Source organism: Muscardinus avellanarius (assembly GCF_963383645.1).
Source record: "Muscardinus avellanarius genome assembly, chromosome: 5".
Taxonomy (NCBI): Eukaryota; Metazoa; Chordata; class Mammalia; order Rodentia; family Gliridae; genus Muscardinus; species Muscardinus avellanarius.
The window spans coordinates 40,073,949-40,093,130 of record NC_137790.1 but is presented as its reverse complement, the minus strand read 5'-3'; the positions used below and the strand labels follow the sequence as shown (position 1 = coordinate 40,093,130).

The 19,182-nt window shown below is 34.3% G+C and overlaps 1 protein-coding gene across 7 annotated transcripts in view; it reads right to left on the bottom strand.

Moving 5' to 3' along the window:
• The window catches only part of CADM2 (cell adhesion molecule 2), a gene marked incomplete at both ends in the record, with an annotated part of 1,088,291 nt that overhangs the window by 79,238 nt on the left and 989,871 nt on the right, over positions 1-19,182 (bottom strand). For all 7 annotated transcript variants that reach the window (XM_080696702.1, XM_080696704.1, XM_080696706.1 and 4 more), the window contains one exon: positions 15,407-15,585. In XM_080696702.1, coding sequence (XP_080552828.1) covers positions 15,407-15,585 — 179 coding nt within the window. The remainder of the gene's footprint in view (positions 1-15,406; positions 15,586-19,182) is intronic.

Below are 19,182 nucleotides of genomic sequence, written 5' to 3'. Positions count from 1 at the left end.
TCAGAGTTCTATAATTCATTTACAAAAATTAAAAATATGCATACTGTATTGATAATATATTTACTATATATTAATGCATATGCATAATGTTTTATATTAAATGTATATATTTATATTTAGCTAATCAATTATTGATCTCTATAAATATACATGCTATATGCGTCATAGAAAAGTGTATATATATATATGTCTATATATGTGGCATATATATTATAGTAAATGCAGAGCTTTCCTTTAAAAGACAAATGTTAGCATTTTTGATAGGAAACAGAAAAGCTTCTAAAGGATGAAAATATTTGTTTCTAATTTCTCCTATAAATAAGGTGTGAATTATAATAAATTATACTTTTTATTTCATTTGTAACACATGTAAAGCATTCTTCAAATGTTAAGTGAAAATTCATGAATATTTCAATAATGTCAGACAGAACCCCTAAATCTAGTCAGCTGAGCAATTGCACATTAATACAGACACATTCTAAGTAGCCTGAAAAAAGTTATTCAGGGAGTGAAAGTTCGGTTGCAAATAAATGCAATGTAGATAATACTATTAAAACCTAGTCACTTGCAGAATTACAATTCAGCTCCATCAATAAAATATTTGAACAAAGAAACTAAAACCTATCCAAGTGCCATGGCTAAACTTTTTTTGAGAACTTCAACACTCTATCTTCTCTTCAGCTCAACCCACACTACTCTGGTGTGAAGAACTCTGAACTGCTGTCACTGCTGTTTCCAGGTAGCCAGAGTCTAAAGAGTTCCTGTAATAACAGAGACTAGAATTCCTCTGAACACATGAGTCCATTCTCTACTTTATGCTGTCTGTTTCTCCCATTTCATATCAGTTATTATCTCTTCATATCAATTATTATATCTTTCATGTTAATTCATTAACTTGGGGTTGATGAGTGAATGTCTTGTCTATGGCATTTTGCCATTCTGCAGTGAGACAGAATCTTCCTTCTTTGAACTTGCAAGCGCTTTTCAGCCACTCATATATATCCTTATTATTGATTACATTTCCTTTGTGTTTGTTTATATGTTTACTTCACAGAATAAATTGTAGTCTTAGCCTTATAAAGCAACATGCATTCATCTCTCTCTTAAAATATACCTTTCGCTTGGGACAAGCATACTCTGACCAATCCTTCCTTATTTCTCCATCTCAGAACAACCTTCCTCTTTTAATGTATCTAGCAGAATGTTACCCTCAAGTCTCAGCCTTATTCCTTCCTGTTCTGTGAAGACTTTCCTTGCCCAATTAAGTCCTGCCCAGTTTCCTTTGCTTTGAATAGCCGTCATGCTTTATCTAGTTGCCCTCACCCCATCCCACCAATACATCCGTGGCCATGATGCTTAGGTTGATAACACTCTCTTATAGGAAGCCTCAAAGTTATGTGTCTCCCACTAGCTCCACATTTCTCTACTTCTTTTGGTGGAAAACACAAGTCAAAATTCATGTTTGATGCTATACTAATTTACACTAATTTATATAATCAATTTATAAACTTGACTTTTTTGTGCTACTGGGGATTGAATTGAGGGGTATTCTACCTCTGATCTACACACCCCCAGCCCTATTTTTAATTAATTAATTAATTTATTTATTTATTTATTGTGGTTCTGAGGGTGGAAACCAGGTGCTTTGTACCTCCAAGCTATACTCCCAGACCTATTTTATACTTTTTTTGGAAACAGGGTCTCACTGTCTCACTAAGGTGCTGAGAGCCTCACTAAGTAGCTGAGGCTGGTTTCGAACCTGTGCCATCCTCCTGTCTCAGTCTCCCAAGCGCTGGGATTACAAGCGAGAGTGCCACCACACCCGGCTCCTATTTTTTTTTTTTTTAAATTAAACGGGGTCTCACTAAGTTGCACAGGGCTCACTAGGTAGGTAGCTGAAGCAGCCCAGGAACTTGCAATCTTTCCATTTGAGTCTTCCAAGAACTGGGTTTAGAAGCGTATGCCACCATACTCAGCTTAAACTCCACTTTAAACCTCCAAATAATAAGCAACAAAGCTTGTTATGAAATCAGTGGCTAAAATCTGAGAACCTATAATAATCATTTGGAACTTAACATGCATTGTATGTATTTTTTTCAATGAGCTAACAAGACAGTAAAATAACTGAGAAAATGTATTCCATACTATATTTATTTATTTCCTCAGAATACCTAGCTAAATGTTTAAGGCACTTTACAAATAATACTACTGGTGATAATGATAACCATAGATAGATAATATATAATTTTAAATAAAATGAATCAGTAACAAACCTATCTACATCATTAATTCCTAGAAAATAAAGTAGAAAAACAAGGAGAATAGTGAAGGGGGATGGTGGAGAAAGGAGGGAAGAGGATTATTGAAAAAGAAAACAAAGCAAATAGTGTTATGTTCATATATGAAAGTATCACTACCAATCTCACTGACATGAATAGAGAAGTAAGAGGTGGGGAGGGGGTGGGAGCTAAAAGGAAATACAAGTGCTCTGTACATGTATAAACGTATCACTTTGAATCTCACTGTGTTGTGTAATTATAATTCACCAATACAATTATGCTAAAAAGTTGCTTTCATTCCCTCATTATGTATAAGGCGATTTTAGTAATTCTTGCTAAGAGGCATCAAAACTAAAGATTATTCACAAAATAAAGATGGAGAATTACAAAGAATCTTATATTCTGGATACATATTTTTGATGTCTTTTTTAAAAATGTTACTGCTGTAAATCATACCATCCAATTAAAAATAACAGAAAAGTGTCCTTTCCTTCACTTGCTAATGAAAGAATTAAAAAATGCAACCATATTCTGTATTGGAGCTTATTAGAGCACAACAGATCCCATATAACGTTGTCAAAATGAAATCAGTTCCAACAAGCACTGTATACAATAAACTGCAGAGTGGTACAGCACCTTTTTTCCAATAACGAGTTTTTCAGGTTAAAGGTATGTTCTGTTCTCTACAAATGGAGTGTACAATAATTTCTAACTTGTCAACCTGTTTTGTTTTGTGGCAGTTTCTCTTTTTAAAAATGGCATTCAGAATGGATTTTCGAAGCAAAATTAAGTCTAAAGAGCCCCAGAAGCCCAACCTGCTTGTTTCTCTCCAAACACTAGTGTTCAAATAGGGAGAAAAACTGGTACCATTTAGTCTGGAATCCGTATGTCTACTTCCTTCCTGCTGCATGTTACTAACATCCCCTCACCCCAAGGTGGTCCTAGAGTATTCAGTACCAAGAGTTATTGCTGGACATGTATAATGGTTAGAATTTAGTGGTAATAGAATCATTCAGGTAAGATATGTCTTTCACATTTTTTTAATCTTAAAAGTAGCAAGGCATCCTTAACCTTTTTACTTTTAATTCCACTGCAATTAGAAGCAATGTCAAGAAAAACATTGACTATATTTGTTTATACCTGTGTAAAATAAAAGGATATTTATTTGCTACGACTATGCTCAGCTTTGTGTAGCAGACTATATAGATTAGAACAAAAGAGAGGATAACAACACCCGGGCTCTTCTTTAAATGATGACCAGAAGGTTGATAAGGCCTCACTCCCTAGTATGTGACCTCTCCTCAAGAGTCCTCTGATAACTTCATCTGCTTCAGAGAAAGCAAACTTTTTCAAATTTAGATTCAAATAAGTCTTTTTCCATCCCTCTGATAACTTACACTGGAATCTCCTACTAAATGGAATCTTTATAGAATAATAATAAAAAAGTTGCTCTGGAAAAATGAAAAGTGCTACAATTTGAAACTGTAGGTGGTAACTAATAGTTCTAGATAATTATAAGAAAAGTTGATGAATAATGCTAATGAGTTATTTTTAAAAGTATGCATTTTTATTTTAAAATACTTTCATTTTATTCCCAGATGATAAAAGTAAAATCTAAAGTAGAGTAAAATGCCTTTGACATGAATGATCCTATTTGACTGAACTCCACCTACTTCAATAGGTGAGCTTTTCTTAAAAAAAAAAATTTACCCAAAGATAAATCAAATGATTTTATGAGGAAATAATGCTGTCATTAATTAACAAAAACTTAAGTCAAATGTAAATGTACACAGAAAAATATTAAGTACGAGAAAAATCACTAATTGAAACATACAGATATTTCGATTTCTCAAGTAGGTTCTGTGATGAAGTAGCTGAAAGGCATCTTGCATAACGTTTGATCTCTTTGCATGTGCGTGGTTGTGCACACTTGTAATCCCAGCATTCTGGAGGCTTAGACAGGAGGATCACAGTTCGTGGACAGCCTGAGCTACTTAGTGAGGCCCTTCACAATTCAGTGAAACCATTTCAAAAAATAAAAAGACTAAAAACTAGGGGGGCTAGGAGTGTAGCTCGGAGGTACAATACCCAGAACCACACACACACACACACACACACACACACACACACACACACACACAGTGGGCGAAGTTCTTAACCACTGGTAGAACACAAATCATCTAAAAGCAAAACACTTGTACTCAAGAAAATTTTAAATGCAAATTGTTTTGCATATGACTTCAAGAGATACAGAGTTTCTAAAGGTGCATTTTCAGATTTAAAATGCAATGAAACAAACACCTCTGATGCTTTATATTGCAAATCATATTACTCTCAACTTCAAGATAACTTATGTGTACTTGAAAAAACCTGATAATTTGAGTGTGATTAAAAATGTTAATGCTTGTGCCTTTTAAGATACAAAAATCACTCTTCCTTTCAAGTCATCCATGTTTAAATATAGCATACTTACGAGGAAAACCTTTCTTAAAATTTCTTGCTTGACCTCGTTTATTTTTCCCAATCCTCATCTTTCATTCTGCAAAATAGTTGCTAAACTCATGCTAGGTCATATATTTATGTCACAGTATAGATTTCTCTCCGTGAAACTTACTAGAAATACTTCCCATGTTTATCTTGAATCCACTTATTTAATACATAAATTTCATCAAAAAGTTAACAGTGGCTTCCAGAATCCTAAATCATAACTGAAGTGTGCTGCCTTTGTTGAGGGGAGAGAGAATTTTATGCTATTGATATATCCAAAAGGATATGAAATTCCACAATTGCAAGTATTTTACTTTGTCAAAATATTCATTTTGTCTTATAAATTATAATAATATGAATAGGTTATCAAAACTTCTCATTACTTCTCACATGAGAATTTCTTGAATAACTAATCTTAAATTAAGACCTATATCCTCATAAGTGTTACACAGAACTAATAACAGTGAATTCTAATTTCCACATAAATGCTGCCAAACCCGAAAAAGAAAATAACATGTATCCAAATAAGAAACTTAATATTTCAAAACAATAGCTCATTTATTTTTTTTAAAAAAAAGGAGAATATAGCCAGCCATGGTGGTGCAGGCTTGTAATCCCTGCACTTGGGAGGTGGAGACAGGAGGATCGCGTAGGTTCAAAGGCAGCCTCGCTGGCTTAAGAGACCCTGTTTCCAAATAAAAATATAAAAATGGTCTGGGAGTATAGCCCAGAGGTAGTAGGGTTTCCAGGAACCTCAGTACCACCATCAAAAAAAAAAAAAAAGGAGAATATAAGAATGCTAATCTAATCTAGACATGATGGCGCACTCTTGTAATCCCAGCATTTGAGAGGCTGAGAAAGGAGGATCCTGGTTCTTGGACAGCCTCAGCTACTACTTAGTGAGGCCCTTTGCAACTCAGTGAAACTCTGTTTCAAAATAAAAGAATAAAAATAGGGCTGGAGGTATAGCTCAGAGGTAGAATGCTACTGGGTTTGTCTTATTCCCAGTACCACAATATATATATATATATGAATGTTTCAAAGAATATTAGTATAAATTTGCCATCACATAATTTAAGAAAACTACTAATTATTTCTTGGTACTTATTGTGTATTAATATTAAAGATCAAATCCAACATTTTTATTGTACTGGCAATTGAATCCAGGAGCATATTATCCTCTTTATTTTTTAATTTTGAAACAGGGTCTTGCTAAGTTGCTGAGGGCCTTGCTAAATTGCTGAGGCTGCCTTCAAACCCGAGATCCTCCTGCCTCAGCCTCCCAAGTACTGGGATTACAAGTGTACCCACTATGCTTTGGCTTGAGCTCTGCTTTTAATATTATTTTTATCTCCAGTTTCTTAATGTTCAGAACTCTTAGAAGGAACTATTTATTCTTAAATTTAAAAATTATAATGACTAAAAGATTTCCCATTTTGGGAAGTAGTGAAAAAATAGATAAACTTTCCGGATTATATTCATTTATAAGTTGCTGAGATCTCACTAAGTGGCTGAGGCTGGCTTTGAACATGCACTCCAATTTCAGCATCATAAGTACTGGGATGACAAACATGTGCCATAACAACTGATTTACTTCCTGGAATATTATAGTAAATCAAAAATAATTCTGAAATAGCATTAGAGTGAAATACATGAGTGAAAAACTTTTCTTTTACAAAGAAGTTTAGGAATTAGGAATATTGACTTCTTTAGCATAGAATACACAGTGCCTGGTGAAGCACTTCCTATGTAATATATTCTCAAGAAAAACTTTCTGAAATAATAAGTTTTTAGCTACTATAGAATTGTAAAACATTTTTTCAGGCCACACCCAGAGTTTTATGTTTCTTAGAGATAAATGTTGTCTTTATAAGAGATAGCATTGACTTCCCAAGAAAATCCAACCTTATGTTAGTAATGAAAATATAATTTTGCATAAGCTAATACAAATGCTTGAAGTTAAGAATTTGAAGAATTTGAATTAGAGATATGAATTTTTCTATGCGCAGTTGTTTGGGTTGCACATTGTTTAACTCTACAAGGTGCCATTTACAAATGGATTACTAGGTAAATTAATATTTGTTTCACCAAATAGGCCTTGAAAGCTAAAAGCCCTTATTCTGGTGATCATGAGATATCAAGTGATAGCAAGTGATTTTGATGAGAAGTAAAATTGCATATATGTGTATATGTGTACATTCATGTATATATGTATATGTGTGTATGTATATATATGTATATATATGTGTGTATGTGTATATATGGTAGTATCTGTATGTAGTCTGTACATACACACATATAATTAATTCATTAAAATTTATTCTGTCAAAGAGAGGGAGAAAGAAAGAACAGGGAATTTATAGAGAAACTGTTAAGAAATTATGCCGGGCGTGGTGGCAACACTTGTAATTCCAGCATTCGGAAGGCTGAGACTGGAGGATCACGGTTCTCAGACAGTGTCAGCTACTTAGTGAGGATCTCCACAACTTAGTGAGATCCTTTCTCAAAATAAAGAATAAAAAATAGGACAGAGGGTGTAGCTCAGAAGTTGAATGCCCCCTGGGTTCCATCCCCAGACCCACAAAAAACAAAACAAAACAAATAAAAAGAAATTATTTATTGACCATATGCTATTTATCTAAAACCTAAGGGTACAGAGATAAAAAGATGTATATAAGCTCTGCTTTCAAGGAAATCATAATCTAATGTAAGGATGTAGAATATATTCACATGCACAAACACATACATATAAAACACATGCACATACATATAGATGTATATGTATGTAAAGATGCACGTATGACATCTATAGATGTGTTAAAAATTAAAATGAACTGTTATGGAACTAGGGGCTACTTTTGGTGGGAGTGAAGATAAAAGGCTTCCCTAAGAAGGCTTAATTCATCTTAGATCTAAATGAGAAATCAGTTTTACAAGGCCAGATTCCTGATATTTCTTTGACTCCCTCTACAAGCATTCCAAGCACAGAAATCCTAAAGAGGGAATGAGTTTATTTTAGAAGAGCTGAAAGAGAATCAGGGAGACTGAAGCAAATGTTTGAATAGGCTAAGAGATGTCACATACACAGGCAGTTTCTGTGTTAGCCTGGCCTTGATAAAGGAGGATAATGAGCTGAGTTTTATACTAAGTGTGATGAAATGCCTTTAGGTGAATTTAAATGGGGGAAATGACATAAAGAAATATGCACTTAGAAGGTCTGTGTCTTATAGTTATATGGGCAATAAATGGAAAGCATGAAAGTATAGAAGCAGGGAGCCCATTAGCTAGTGTTTTGATGTCTAAGCCAGAGGGGATGGTCAACAGAAATGGACATATGGGACACATGGTTTGGGAGCAGTGTTTACAGAGGATACTGTTAAGGAGAGTAGGGAGAAATGAAGGACAACTTTGAGCTTCAAAACATAATACGTTTTACAGTGTTTGTGAGATGTACATTGTAAGAAGCTGCAAAGTAGGTTTTATGTAAAATCTTTATCTTCTATTTAGATATAACATTGTTTCTGAAAACTTATGCTAATTTTTTTCTGTAGATAAATGAGCCAATTAATGCACATATATTTGAGTAGAATAGTTCTGTACATTTCTGTACAGCTACAGCCTAGCTTTATTTCTATATAAACAAATCCAGGAAGCCCGGTTGTCATGGATTCTATTTTTCCATTTACCTTATTATGTATTTCAACAGAGAAACATGATTATATATAAATGGTGCAATAAAAGATTTTATTAAATGATGAAAATTTTAAATGATTCATTCTATTTCAGCAGGAGTAAAGTTTTTTTTTTTAATTCCTTTTGATATTTTAGTCAGTAGTCCATCCAAAACTGTAAGAACTTTTACTTCAGAGTGTATGTCTCAATGGAATTTTTCCACTGAAAGCTGAAACCTGAATTTATCCTTTTTACACATCTTAAAACAAAGAGATAGAATTCAGAATCAACTCTGAGCTGAGGATGCCCACACACATGCACCTTTCAAAATGCTTTATACAGCAAGCAGTGCTTCTGTCTCTGAGGTTTTATGCTGTTCCACTTCTTTCTGCAGAGTTTAACAGCATATTCATCCAGTCAGAGGTACGCCTTTCCTACAGGCATCAGAGCTCCCCCACTTATTCGTGTCCAGAAATGATGTTTTATCTCTGAGATTAAAGAAAATACTGTTTTAAGAATCATCCAACTAGTTACTGCCTGGAAACTCTCAACCAGAGATGAGAGCAGCAACCATAGGGCTCTTCCATTAGCACACTGTTTGTTGCTCCATATGGATGTCTTTTCTATCCTTTTCTTCCTACACCATATATTTTCCATCTATGCTTCTAAAGAAAGCTGCTCCAAAGGAAAAATGCTCATTATGAGTACACAGAATTAATTTACCAACTGGTAGGTCTGTTTCTCTGCAAGGGAACAGATTTCAGCTGAATCTCTTTTTAATGTTTGCTAGGCTGTACATCTGTCCAGAATCCAGGTTCTCTTTCCTGATACCCACCCACTCATCTGAGCTCAAATAATCACTCTCAATTCCATCATGATCTGTAAGTATTGCTGTGCCAACTAGTACAATTAAACAACAATATAATCATGTGTCCTTCCAATGCTTCTAAATGTTTTATTTCTGCACAACTATAATCTCAACTACATAACACAAGAGGCTGCCAACTTGTCATCTAGATACACATTTGTAGTGAAGAACAGAAATACACTTTTTATTTTATTGTGGTAAGAGCACTCATTATGCTTTCAAATCAGTGTTATCATGACGTGAATTTGTGAGAGAAATATCTCCACAATAGGGGTATACATAATATAGTCATTTGCTTAGTTCTGTGGTGGGGTAGAGAAGTTTAGAAACAAATTTAAGGTATGACTTCATGAATTCCTCAACCTTTTCAAAGTATTACTCAATTCCCAGATGCAATTGAGTATTGTTCAATTCCCAGACCCTGCCCTAGCTAGGATGCCTGTGTTTTGCCGGGGCATCACTCTCCAGGCTCCCTCCCTCTCAAGAATTTAGCTGCCAGGTGAGACCGCTGTTCGCGCATGCACAGTTCGGGCTGCCTTAACTGGGAGTGTGGGTGGGGAGGACTGCGAGATATTTGGACTACAGTTCCATGGGTTCCCACCTTCAACTATAGTTTGATAAGTTTAATATAATGTATTATAGAAATGATACAACAATTATATTTATTTTCTGCCTACCAGATAAATATTTAAAATGTATGCTAGATGGATAAAATCGAGTGTTAAAATAAAAAAAGGACACTCTAGTGATTCAATTTGCTTCTCCCCCATGATAGACAGGTCAACTGCAGTGGGGAATCAGGATCCAGGATGAAAAGGGTGGATGGATTTACCTAATCCTTGAGAAAGAAACATGTCTAAATGAAGAAAAAAGCTTGAAAACTTGGTCAAGGCAGCAATCTGTAATATCTGTGTGTACACATTTTTGTCTCTGAGTATTTTTGACATTTATTATTAACAATAAAATAGGAGTGAAATGAAAGTAGCAGTCTTATTGATTCTTAAAAGCTGGAAAGGCACATTTAATAGCTTAATACCTTTCATTAGACAAAAACATATAGACATTTCTAGCAGCAATATTCTCTTACTATTAAAATTTTAAGAATTCAAACATTCTATTTATAATGACTCCTGCCAATCTATAATAAAATGTGACAGGTCCCCATTTTATATAGGTGTTACATTTGTGTGTGTGTGTGGGGGGGGTGCTGGGGAATTAAACCAGAGGCTTTCTACCTTTGGGTTACACTCCCAGACCTATTTTCTATTTTATTTGGAAACAAGGTCTCACCAAGTTTCTGAGAGCCTCATTAAGTTGCTAAGGCTGCCTTTGAACCTGTGCAATCTTCCTGTATCAGCCTCCCAAGTACTGGGATTACAAGTGTATACCACCACGCCCTGCAATATGTTTTACTTTTGAAGTAAATTATCCGGGAAACATAATAATAAACACTATCGTGTTTATCACTAGTATTTACTTCAACAGACACAGAAGCTAATATATTATAAAGACAAAGTGATATTTTAGAGATATTAAGTCAGTAATTGTGATAAGCTGATCGGCAGTGCAGAAATAAAAGCAATTTTCAATTTTCAATTATATTTTAACATCATGATACCTGTTATAGAGAATTTTATTTGTTTTATATGCTTATACAGATGAAATTTACTAGAAAAGTGTATATATATATATATATATATATATATATATATATATTGTATAGTGGAAAATTTCATTCAAGTAGCAAGAGTTAAAATAATGAAACAATAAATTGTTATGATTTGTACAAGGAGAAAAATAATGAATTAACAGAATAAAAGCAATAGCAAAAGATATTTAATTTTTACATAAGGGTTATTATGGTAATAAAGAGGGTAAGTTTGACACTACCTGGGTTCTCGACTGAATCTTCAACATAACTCCCTGCACCTCCGGTCTACAGTCTGGATGTGGAATAAATACTGTAGCTACTGGTAGAAGGAATAATGAGCTAATTTTTTTCCTACTCATATTACTCTTGTTGAAAATTGAGAAGGAAGAAGGTTATGATGTTTTGTTGAGGGGAAAGGTTGTATTTCTCACTTTCCATAGATAATATTTCTTAAAAATTCCTATGTCTCATATATTTCTAACACTTTCTAAGAACCTTATTTTAAATCAGTTAATCAATAAATACAAGAACTCAAACTTTTTTCAAGCACAAAATAATATTACTCTGGGGTAATCAGCAATCCACTGAAGTTATTCCTTGTATATTTGATGTCTCCTATGTTATATACAGTCAAAGGACACAGATTTCAGTAGTCCTTGATTGGAGAGAAGATATTTAATCTAAATCATCTGAACTTGATGTTGGGTTCAAGAAACAAGGCTTATTGTAATGTTTCTCCTACCCTACATATTATTAACTTGCTATTTGTTTTATGGTGATACTGGGGATGGAACCCAGGGGCCTTCTACCCCCAGGCTTCACTCCTAGACTTATTTTATATTTTATTTGGAAAAAGGGTCTCTTAAGCAAGCTGAGGCTGACTTTGAACCTGCGTGATCCTCCTGTGTTAGCTTCCCAAGCGTGGGGATTACAAGTGTGCACCACCACACCTGGCTTGATTGAGTTTTTAAGATATTTCTTATTATTTTGTTATAGCAATAGTTTAGAATTTTTATGTTCTTCAGTAGAGTCAGTGTGATTCATTTTCTGATTACCATTTGTGGAAGATTGGAAGAAATAAGTAGCATATAGCTCTTCAGTAAGTACTGAAGTTGGATTGGCCTTAGTATAACAAGGCTGCTTATAATATTATAAAAATAATAAATGTTTTAAACATCTATGTACTAGACACTGGTTTGGATACTTTCAATTTTAATTTACATAATTTATTTGTGAATAATCCAAGGCCTCTATATTATACTTTTTAAAATTCCAGACACCTGGACTCTATACTCACAAACTATGATAATGTATATCTTTTGTGACCATTTCATTATGGCTCTTCTTTTGTTTGGTATTATTATTATTATTTGAATGCATAAATTCTCTTTTATATTAAACTATAATCTTGGATATCATTAACTTTTGCTTCATAGCATCTTTGTACTCAGAGGAAAGTTACTAAATATTAACTTGGTGAATGAATGAATTTTTCTCTTGGCCTGAGTAATTCAAATATAAAGAGCGGTAAATGAATAAATTATAACAATGCCATTAAGCCTATGAATATCCCTTTCTAAATAATTAGCATGATAACAATGATAGCAAAAATCTTGTATATTTTTATAAAGAAGCAAAAGTAAGAAGTTACTCTGCACACAGGAATTAATAAGTATAGTTATGATTACTAATTTAAGAGATTATTTTTCCATTGATAAGACTGTTAAAGTAAGTGCTGTTTTCTTTGCTGATGGACCCTGCACAGTGCAAATGTTTCATAAGTATAGCATTTTATCTTACAAGTATTTATACACTGACTTTTGTAAGGTTTTACATTGATGGTAAATTTTAGACTGGCAGTTTCAAATGACCACCTGTAGAGTTAATGATTAAATTTGCAAAGGAATAATAAGGGGAGAGGGAACTTTAGTGTATATAGCACAGAATATCAGTGTTATTAACAATTCAATAAAATGGCATTTAAATAATGCACTTCCACTGACACTCAAAAAGTAAACTCTAACCATTAGCATGACATCTAGATAGCAGATGATTTCACAGGAAAGGACTCAGACCTCCATCAGGTTAAGAATCAATAGAACCCAGGCAATTGTCATAGATTCTCACACAAATCTCAATTCCTGAAAAACCCTTCTATTTTAGAGCTAGCTATATTAAATTATCACAGCTAATGTAAAATCAACCTTAGTATAAAAGCTAAAAGGGTAAAGTTCTCACAAATGAGTGCTTATCACTCCATTCCTAAATGCATACAGCATTCATTATAGATCGAAATGCCACTCAAATTTCATCATTTAGTGGGATTTTGAAACAGCCAAACCATTAACAGAAGAGAGTAGCTTTTATATTTATACAATCAGTGACTAATGAAACATTATACCCAGTGTGCAAAGGGGGGAAAACCTTTATTTTGTAATGAACCCAATTGGAGCCCTTTTTAAACACAGTATAATACGGTTTCACTGTTCCATTGAGCCTCTCATTACTTGTGTCAATAATCCTAGGTAAACTACTGTTGAACTTCACAGCATTTATCTATCAGCATGAATAGCATTAATCTATGGGGTGCTTTTGATGAATTGGAGTTCAAAAAGCAAAGCCAAAAATGACTCCTTACAAAGTCCTTAGAGAAGTATTTATTAGAAATACGTCAACTGCCAACTACCTCAAGGTAGCTTGGCTATTTAGGAAACCATACTGTTGGCTAGCTTGCAAACACTCGGAAAGCATATGAATTTTCCCTGCTTGAATTATTTTAGTAACAACAAATGACATACTTTACATCGAACTATATATTTTTTTCTGTCACTTCCCTTCTAATTCTCGATATTTTTGTGTTGTATTGCTTTCAATACAATGTGACATGCTATACAACATGCCTCCAGGTTCCAAGGGACTGTTAGGTAAGGGAACACTTAGAAAATTTAGAGTGAATCAGATAGACTATACTTAAGTAACTCCATGATCTGAATATCCAGGTAGCATGAACTGGAAGCTACCTGGCCCTGCCTTTACGATCAAACTTATATGCTTGAAACATTTAGTGGTTTTTACATTCTCTATAATAGGAAAGCTGGCAGGGTTTGTTTGTAAAAATCTACTCCACTTAATTCCAGTTTATTAGTGTGATTTTATCAGAATAATCTCTTTAAGAGTTGAATTTTTTTCTATTCTTGAGATATTAGAAAATAAACTCTCACATCTAGTATTTTAAAAATGCTTATATTTGGATAGTATATTTACCTTGTGCCTACAATTGCAAGGTGGTATTAGGAATTGATAACTTTTGTACAGAAAACTAATTTGAACATGGGAAAACTATAAGTTGGCTTAATATATTACTTTATCCAATATTTGGTCTGCATCACAACAAAATAAATACAGGGAAAAAGAACACAAACCCAATTATTTTTTTCTAAAATTAAATATTTTGCAAAGACTTAGACTTGACTTCCAAAACTCTTTTTTTTATTGGAAAGGTATTAAACTAATCCATGCTTTTTTAAAGTAGACTATAATTGGATTTCTGGAAAAGATATTGAATAAATATTTGTTTCTAAGGTACGTGATTCCTAAGGTCCACTGTATTTAGTTTTATAAAACACTATTATTTTGTAATATTATAGATAACAAAGTATTCTCAGAAAAGTTTTACTATGTGAAATATATGAGGAAAATATTATATTATCTAATGATTCTTTTTTAGAGAGATTCACAATGTACTCTGGCATATAAAATAAACACTGTGAAGTACTGCAATAAAGAAAACTGTCTGGTTTTCTTTAACACAGTATTTATCTATCTCATAATAAGTTAGCCTCATCTAGCAATATGTTAAAGCTACTTTATGAACAAATACCCCATTGTGGTTTTTGGATGGTGAGAAAAACTGATTCTCTTCACTGATGGGTCATTAGTATTTCTTTCTTTCATTTTATTTTATTTACACAAAGTGTGAAATAAGTTCAGTCTAGAAAAAAAAGCATGAGAAATTTCAAGTTATATTTCATAGGAAATTAATCATGAATATTACATGCCTTTATTCTTGCTGTTCTTCATAACCTACCATCATTATTTATGTACTCAGTTGTAGTGATGAAAACGTCTATTTTTTGATAACACAATTGAAATTAGGTTGAAGGAAATAGTTGTCATGAATTTGATTTATAACTAAAATTGTTTATTCATTAAAGTTAGGCAACCATTTAAAAAATTCGCTAGTTATCGTCAAAATTAATGTAATTTCATTACTCTTAAAATAAAATATATCTAAAATTTGCATCTATCTACACTTAAAAGAAGTTCTTCTGGAAAAAAAAATAAGAAAACTTGTTTAGTTTGTTCATTATTCTAAAGAATTTAGCAAATCCAAACAACTTTTTAGGTAATTTTTCTCCTCATATATAATATTTTCCAAAAGTTGCTCACCATGCACAATGAGGACATACTCTGCGCTGCTTTGGCCGATGGTGTTTGTGGCTTCACAGCGGTACGTGCCGTTATCCGTTTTGTTCAGGAAGAGAATGTTTAGCTCTCTACCACTCACAACCATTCGATCAGGATCTGGTAGTTCTCCACCATCCTTTGTCCACAAAACAGGTTCTGGCCTATTGGATTCAAACATGCACATAGGTAAGGAGGTGTAAGAAACATTTCACATTCTGTGGAGTAAGTAGATAAAGTCATTTGTAAATACTTAACACATTTTTTGTGCATAACCATGTGCTATCTTCTACAAGGTACTAGAAGCACCATCACTAGAAGGATTTGGAGGTATCAAAATATTTCCATCTATTTAGGGGTTAAAATACTAATCTGTCCTGTCATTGTAGCAGCAACAGCTGGTGCCCTGTGCAAGTCCTGAGCTCAGTACTTGCTGTCAATGAGTCAAATTCCCCATTAGAAGATTATCCTTGAACTATTAAAGCAAGTCTTCCCCACAGGTGCCTGGAATTATATTTTTATACTTGAGGATGCTCCTATGACACAACTTTGCCTAAAACTACCTGATGCTTTCCCCCTTTACCCATTCCACTCTTCTCATTCTTCTAAAGGATTCTCCTGAGAGTTTTCCTTTGATAAAATGCAGTTATATGCCACATAATAATAAGTTGGTCAATATGTTGTGTATATTATATACACAATATATAAAACAGTGATCAGTAAGATTATATCACCTAGCAAAGGTCTTTATGAAGTGTATTTAAACATTGTGATGTTCACACTAACAAGAGATCAGCAAAAGTGTGCATCTGAGAACATTTCCCTATTTTTAAGTGACATAAGCTAGATTTAGGAAAGAACTCTATATAAAAATCTTATTTTAGGGAATAAAGGTAAGAGAATCATATTTTTCTGTCTTCATATATTTGAATCTTTTATAATTATCTATAATAGAAATGGTTATTAAGATTCCTATCACCATGTGCTGGCGAGAATAGTTATCACAAGTGCTTTCTATGTATGTTCTGTAACTCTCAAAATAACATTTCAGTGAATGTTATTTTATCTTTCTATTTACTGCATATGAGAATACAGAAGATAAAAAAAAGTACTGATTGCACAGCCGATGCTTCATCTTCAATCTCCTGTTTACAAACATAGCTTCCTTGTATTTCCATATAAATATTTTTATTTATACATGACCTTGTTACAACATTAGAAATTATTGTTTTTAAAGTTTTAACTATTTGTTTAATTTCATAGATGTTGCATTTATATTTTGTTATTGTATATGCAATTAGAATAGTATTACTTTTTATGGTACTGGGGATGAAACCCAGGGGCATTCCAACTCCAAGCTACCCCCCAGCCCTATTTATTCTTTATTTTGAAACAGGGTCTCATTGAGTTGCAAAGGGCCTCACTAAATAGTTGTCCGTGAACTGCAATCCTCCTGTCTTAGCCTTCCAAATGCTGAGATTATAAGCGTGCACCACCATGCCCAGCTTTAGAATATTATTTTTGATAATTGAAGCTATGATTATGACATCTGTCCTATAAGAAAGGATATAGAGATTCAAAATGGTGACTGAGGGACACAGCACTTCTCAGTAACTGAAATAAATAAAATACAACTACCTAGAAGGCAGCATCTTAACCAACAAAATAAATATATATCAGGGACCAAAACAGATCCAGGAACCTCGGCGGAAGGAATCCAGAAACCCTGAACTGCAAGATCCACTGCAAAAAAAAAAAAATAATAATAATAATAATTATAATAATAATAAAAAGTTCGGGCATCAGATCTGCTACAGACATAACTGGGACACCCGCTGGTGCCAGCACAGGTTGCCTGCCCAAACCACCATCCCTGGACCTGACTGACACCATCATGGCAAAATAGCCCAAGAGTTTGAAAACGGACATAGAGCTCCTACATCTTAAGCAGTGAGCGGTACCAGAGCCAGAAGCCTGTGTGCTCAGCAAAGACAGGACCACAGCAGCACAGTGAGTCCTCCAGACACCTGGATCAAGAAAGCCAGGTATCTGAGTGCGTCCAGAGAAGCTGCAGGACTTAGCATGTGCCCCAGGTCTGGCACTAGCCCTGGGTGCCTGTCCCCCACCCCAGAACCCAGCACTATCCTCGTGTGCCCTGTCTGTGCCCCAGGACCCGCACTAGTTGTCTATGCCACCCGCACCCCTAGACTCGGTGCTCACCTTGTGTGCCTAGCCCATGTGCCCTCTCCCAGCCCGGGCCCTGCCCACTCCCCAGGTGGTGATAGCTGTGTGCACCCCACTAGCACGCTGAGACCGGGAGCTATCCTTGGGCCCCCAGTACATGCACCGGGTATGGCACTAGCCTTGTATGCCTGCCTCATGCCCTGGGACCTAGCACTACCCTCGTGTGCCCTGCCTGAGCCAGAGTACAGTGCTAGACCCTGCTGTACGCCTGAGCCCCCGGACAAAAAGCTGGTTCTTTGAGAAGACTAATAGGATTGACAAACCCCTGGCCAACCTAATCAAAAGAAAGAGAGAACTCAAATTAAAATCAGAAATGAAAAAGGAGATATCACCACAGACAGAGGGGAAATTCAAAGGATTATCAGAACCTATTTTGAGAATTTATATTCCAACAGACTGGTAAACATATAAGAAATTGATAGATTTCTAAGCACATATAACCTACCTAAACTGAACCAAAAAAACATAGCAAGTCTAAACTAACCAATAGCAAACAAATAAATAGAAACAACAATCAAAATTCTGCCAACAAAGAAAAGCCCAGGCCCTGATGGGTTTCCAGCTGAATTCTACAAAACTTTCAGTGAAGAACTAATACCAATACTTCCCAACTTGTTCCTGGGAAATTGAAAGAGATGGAATTCTCCCTAATTCTTTCTATGAGGCCAGTATCACATTAATCCCCAAACCAAATAAAGATACTTCAAGAAAGGAAAATTACAGACCAATATCCTTAATGAACATAGAAACAAAAATTGTAAACAAAATACTAGCTATACACATTCAAAACCATATCAAGAGAATTGTACACCATGACCAAGTTGGTTTCATCCCAGAAAAGCAAAGCTGGCTCAATATAAACAAATCAATACTTGTTATTCACCACATAGATATAACTAAGAACAAAAACCACATGATCATATCAACAGATGCTAAAAAAGCATTTAACAATATCCAACACCCATTTATGTTAAAAACACTGAATAAAATTGGAATAGAAGGAACATATTTAAACATCATTAAGGCTATATACAATAAATCCAAAGCCAACATCATATTGAATGGAGAAAACTGCAAGAATTCCCTTTAAAATCAGGAACAAGACAAGGATGCCCATTATCACCACTCCTTTTCAATATAGTTTTTGAGACTCTTGCCACAGCAATAAGACAAGAGAAGGAAATCAAAGGAATGCAAACAGGAAGAGAGGAGCTAAACCTATCCCTATTTACAGATGGTATGATTCTTTATCTAGAAGATCCAATGAACTCAACCAAAAGACTTCTGGAACTGATTAACCAATTCAGCAAAGTTGCAAGATACAAAATAACCCTAAAGAAATCAGTTGCTTTTCTTTATGCCTACGATGAATCCACAATGAAAGAAATAAAGAAAACTATTCCATTTACTATAACTTCTAAACCAATAAAATACCTAGGAATAAACCTAACCTACAGAGTAAACTACAAAACACTAAAGAAAGAAATTGAAGAAGACCTTGGAAGATGGAAAGATCT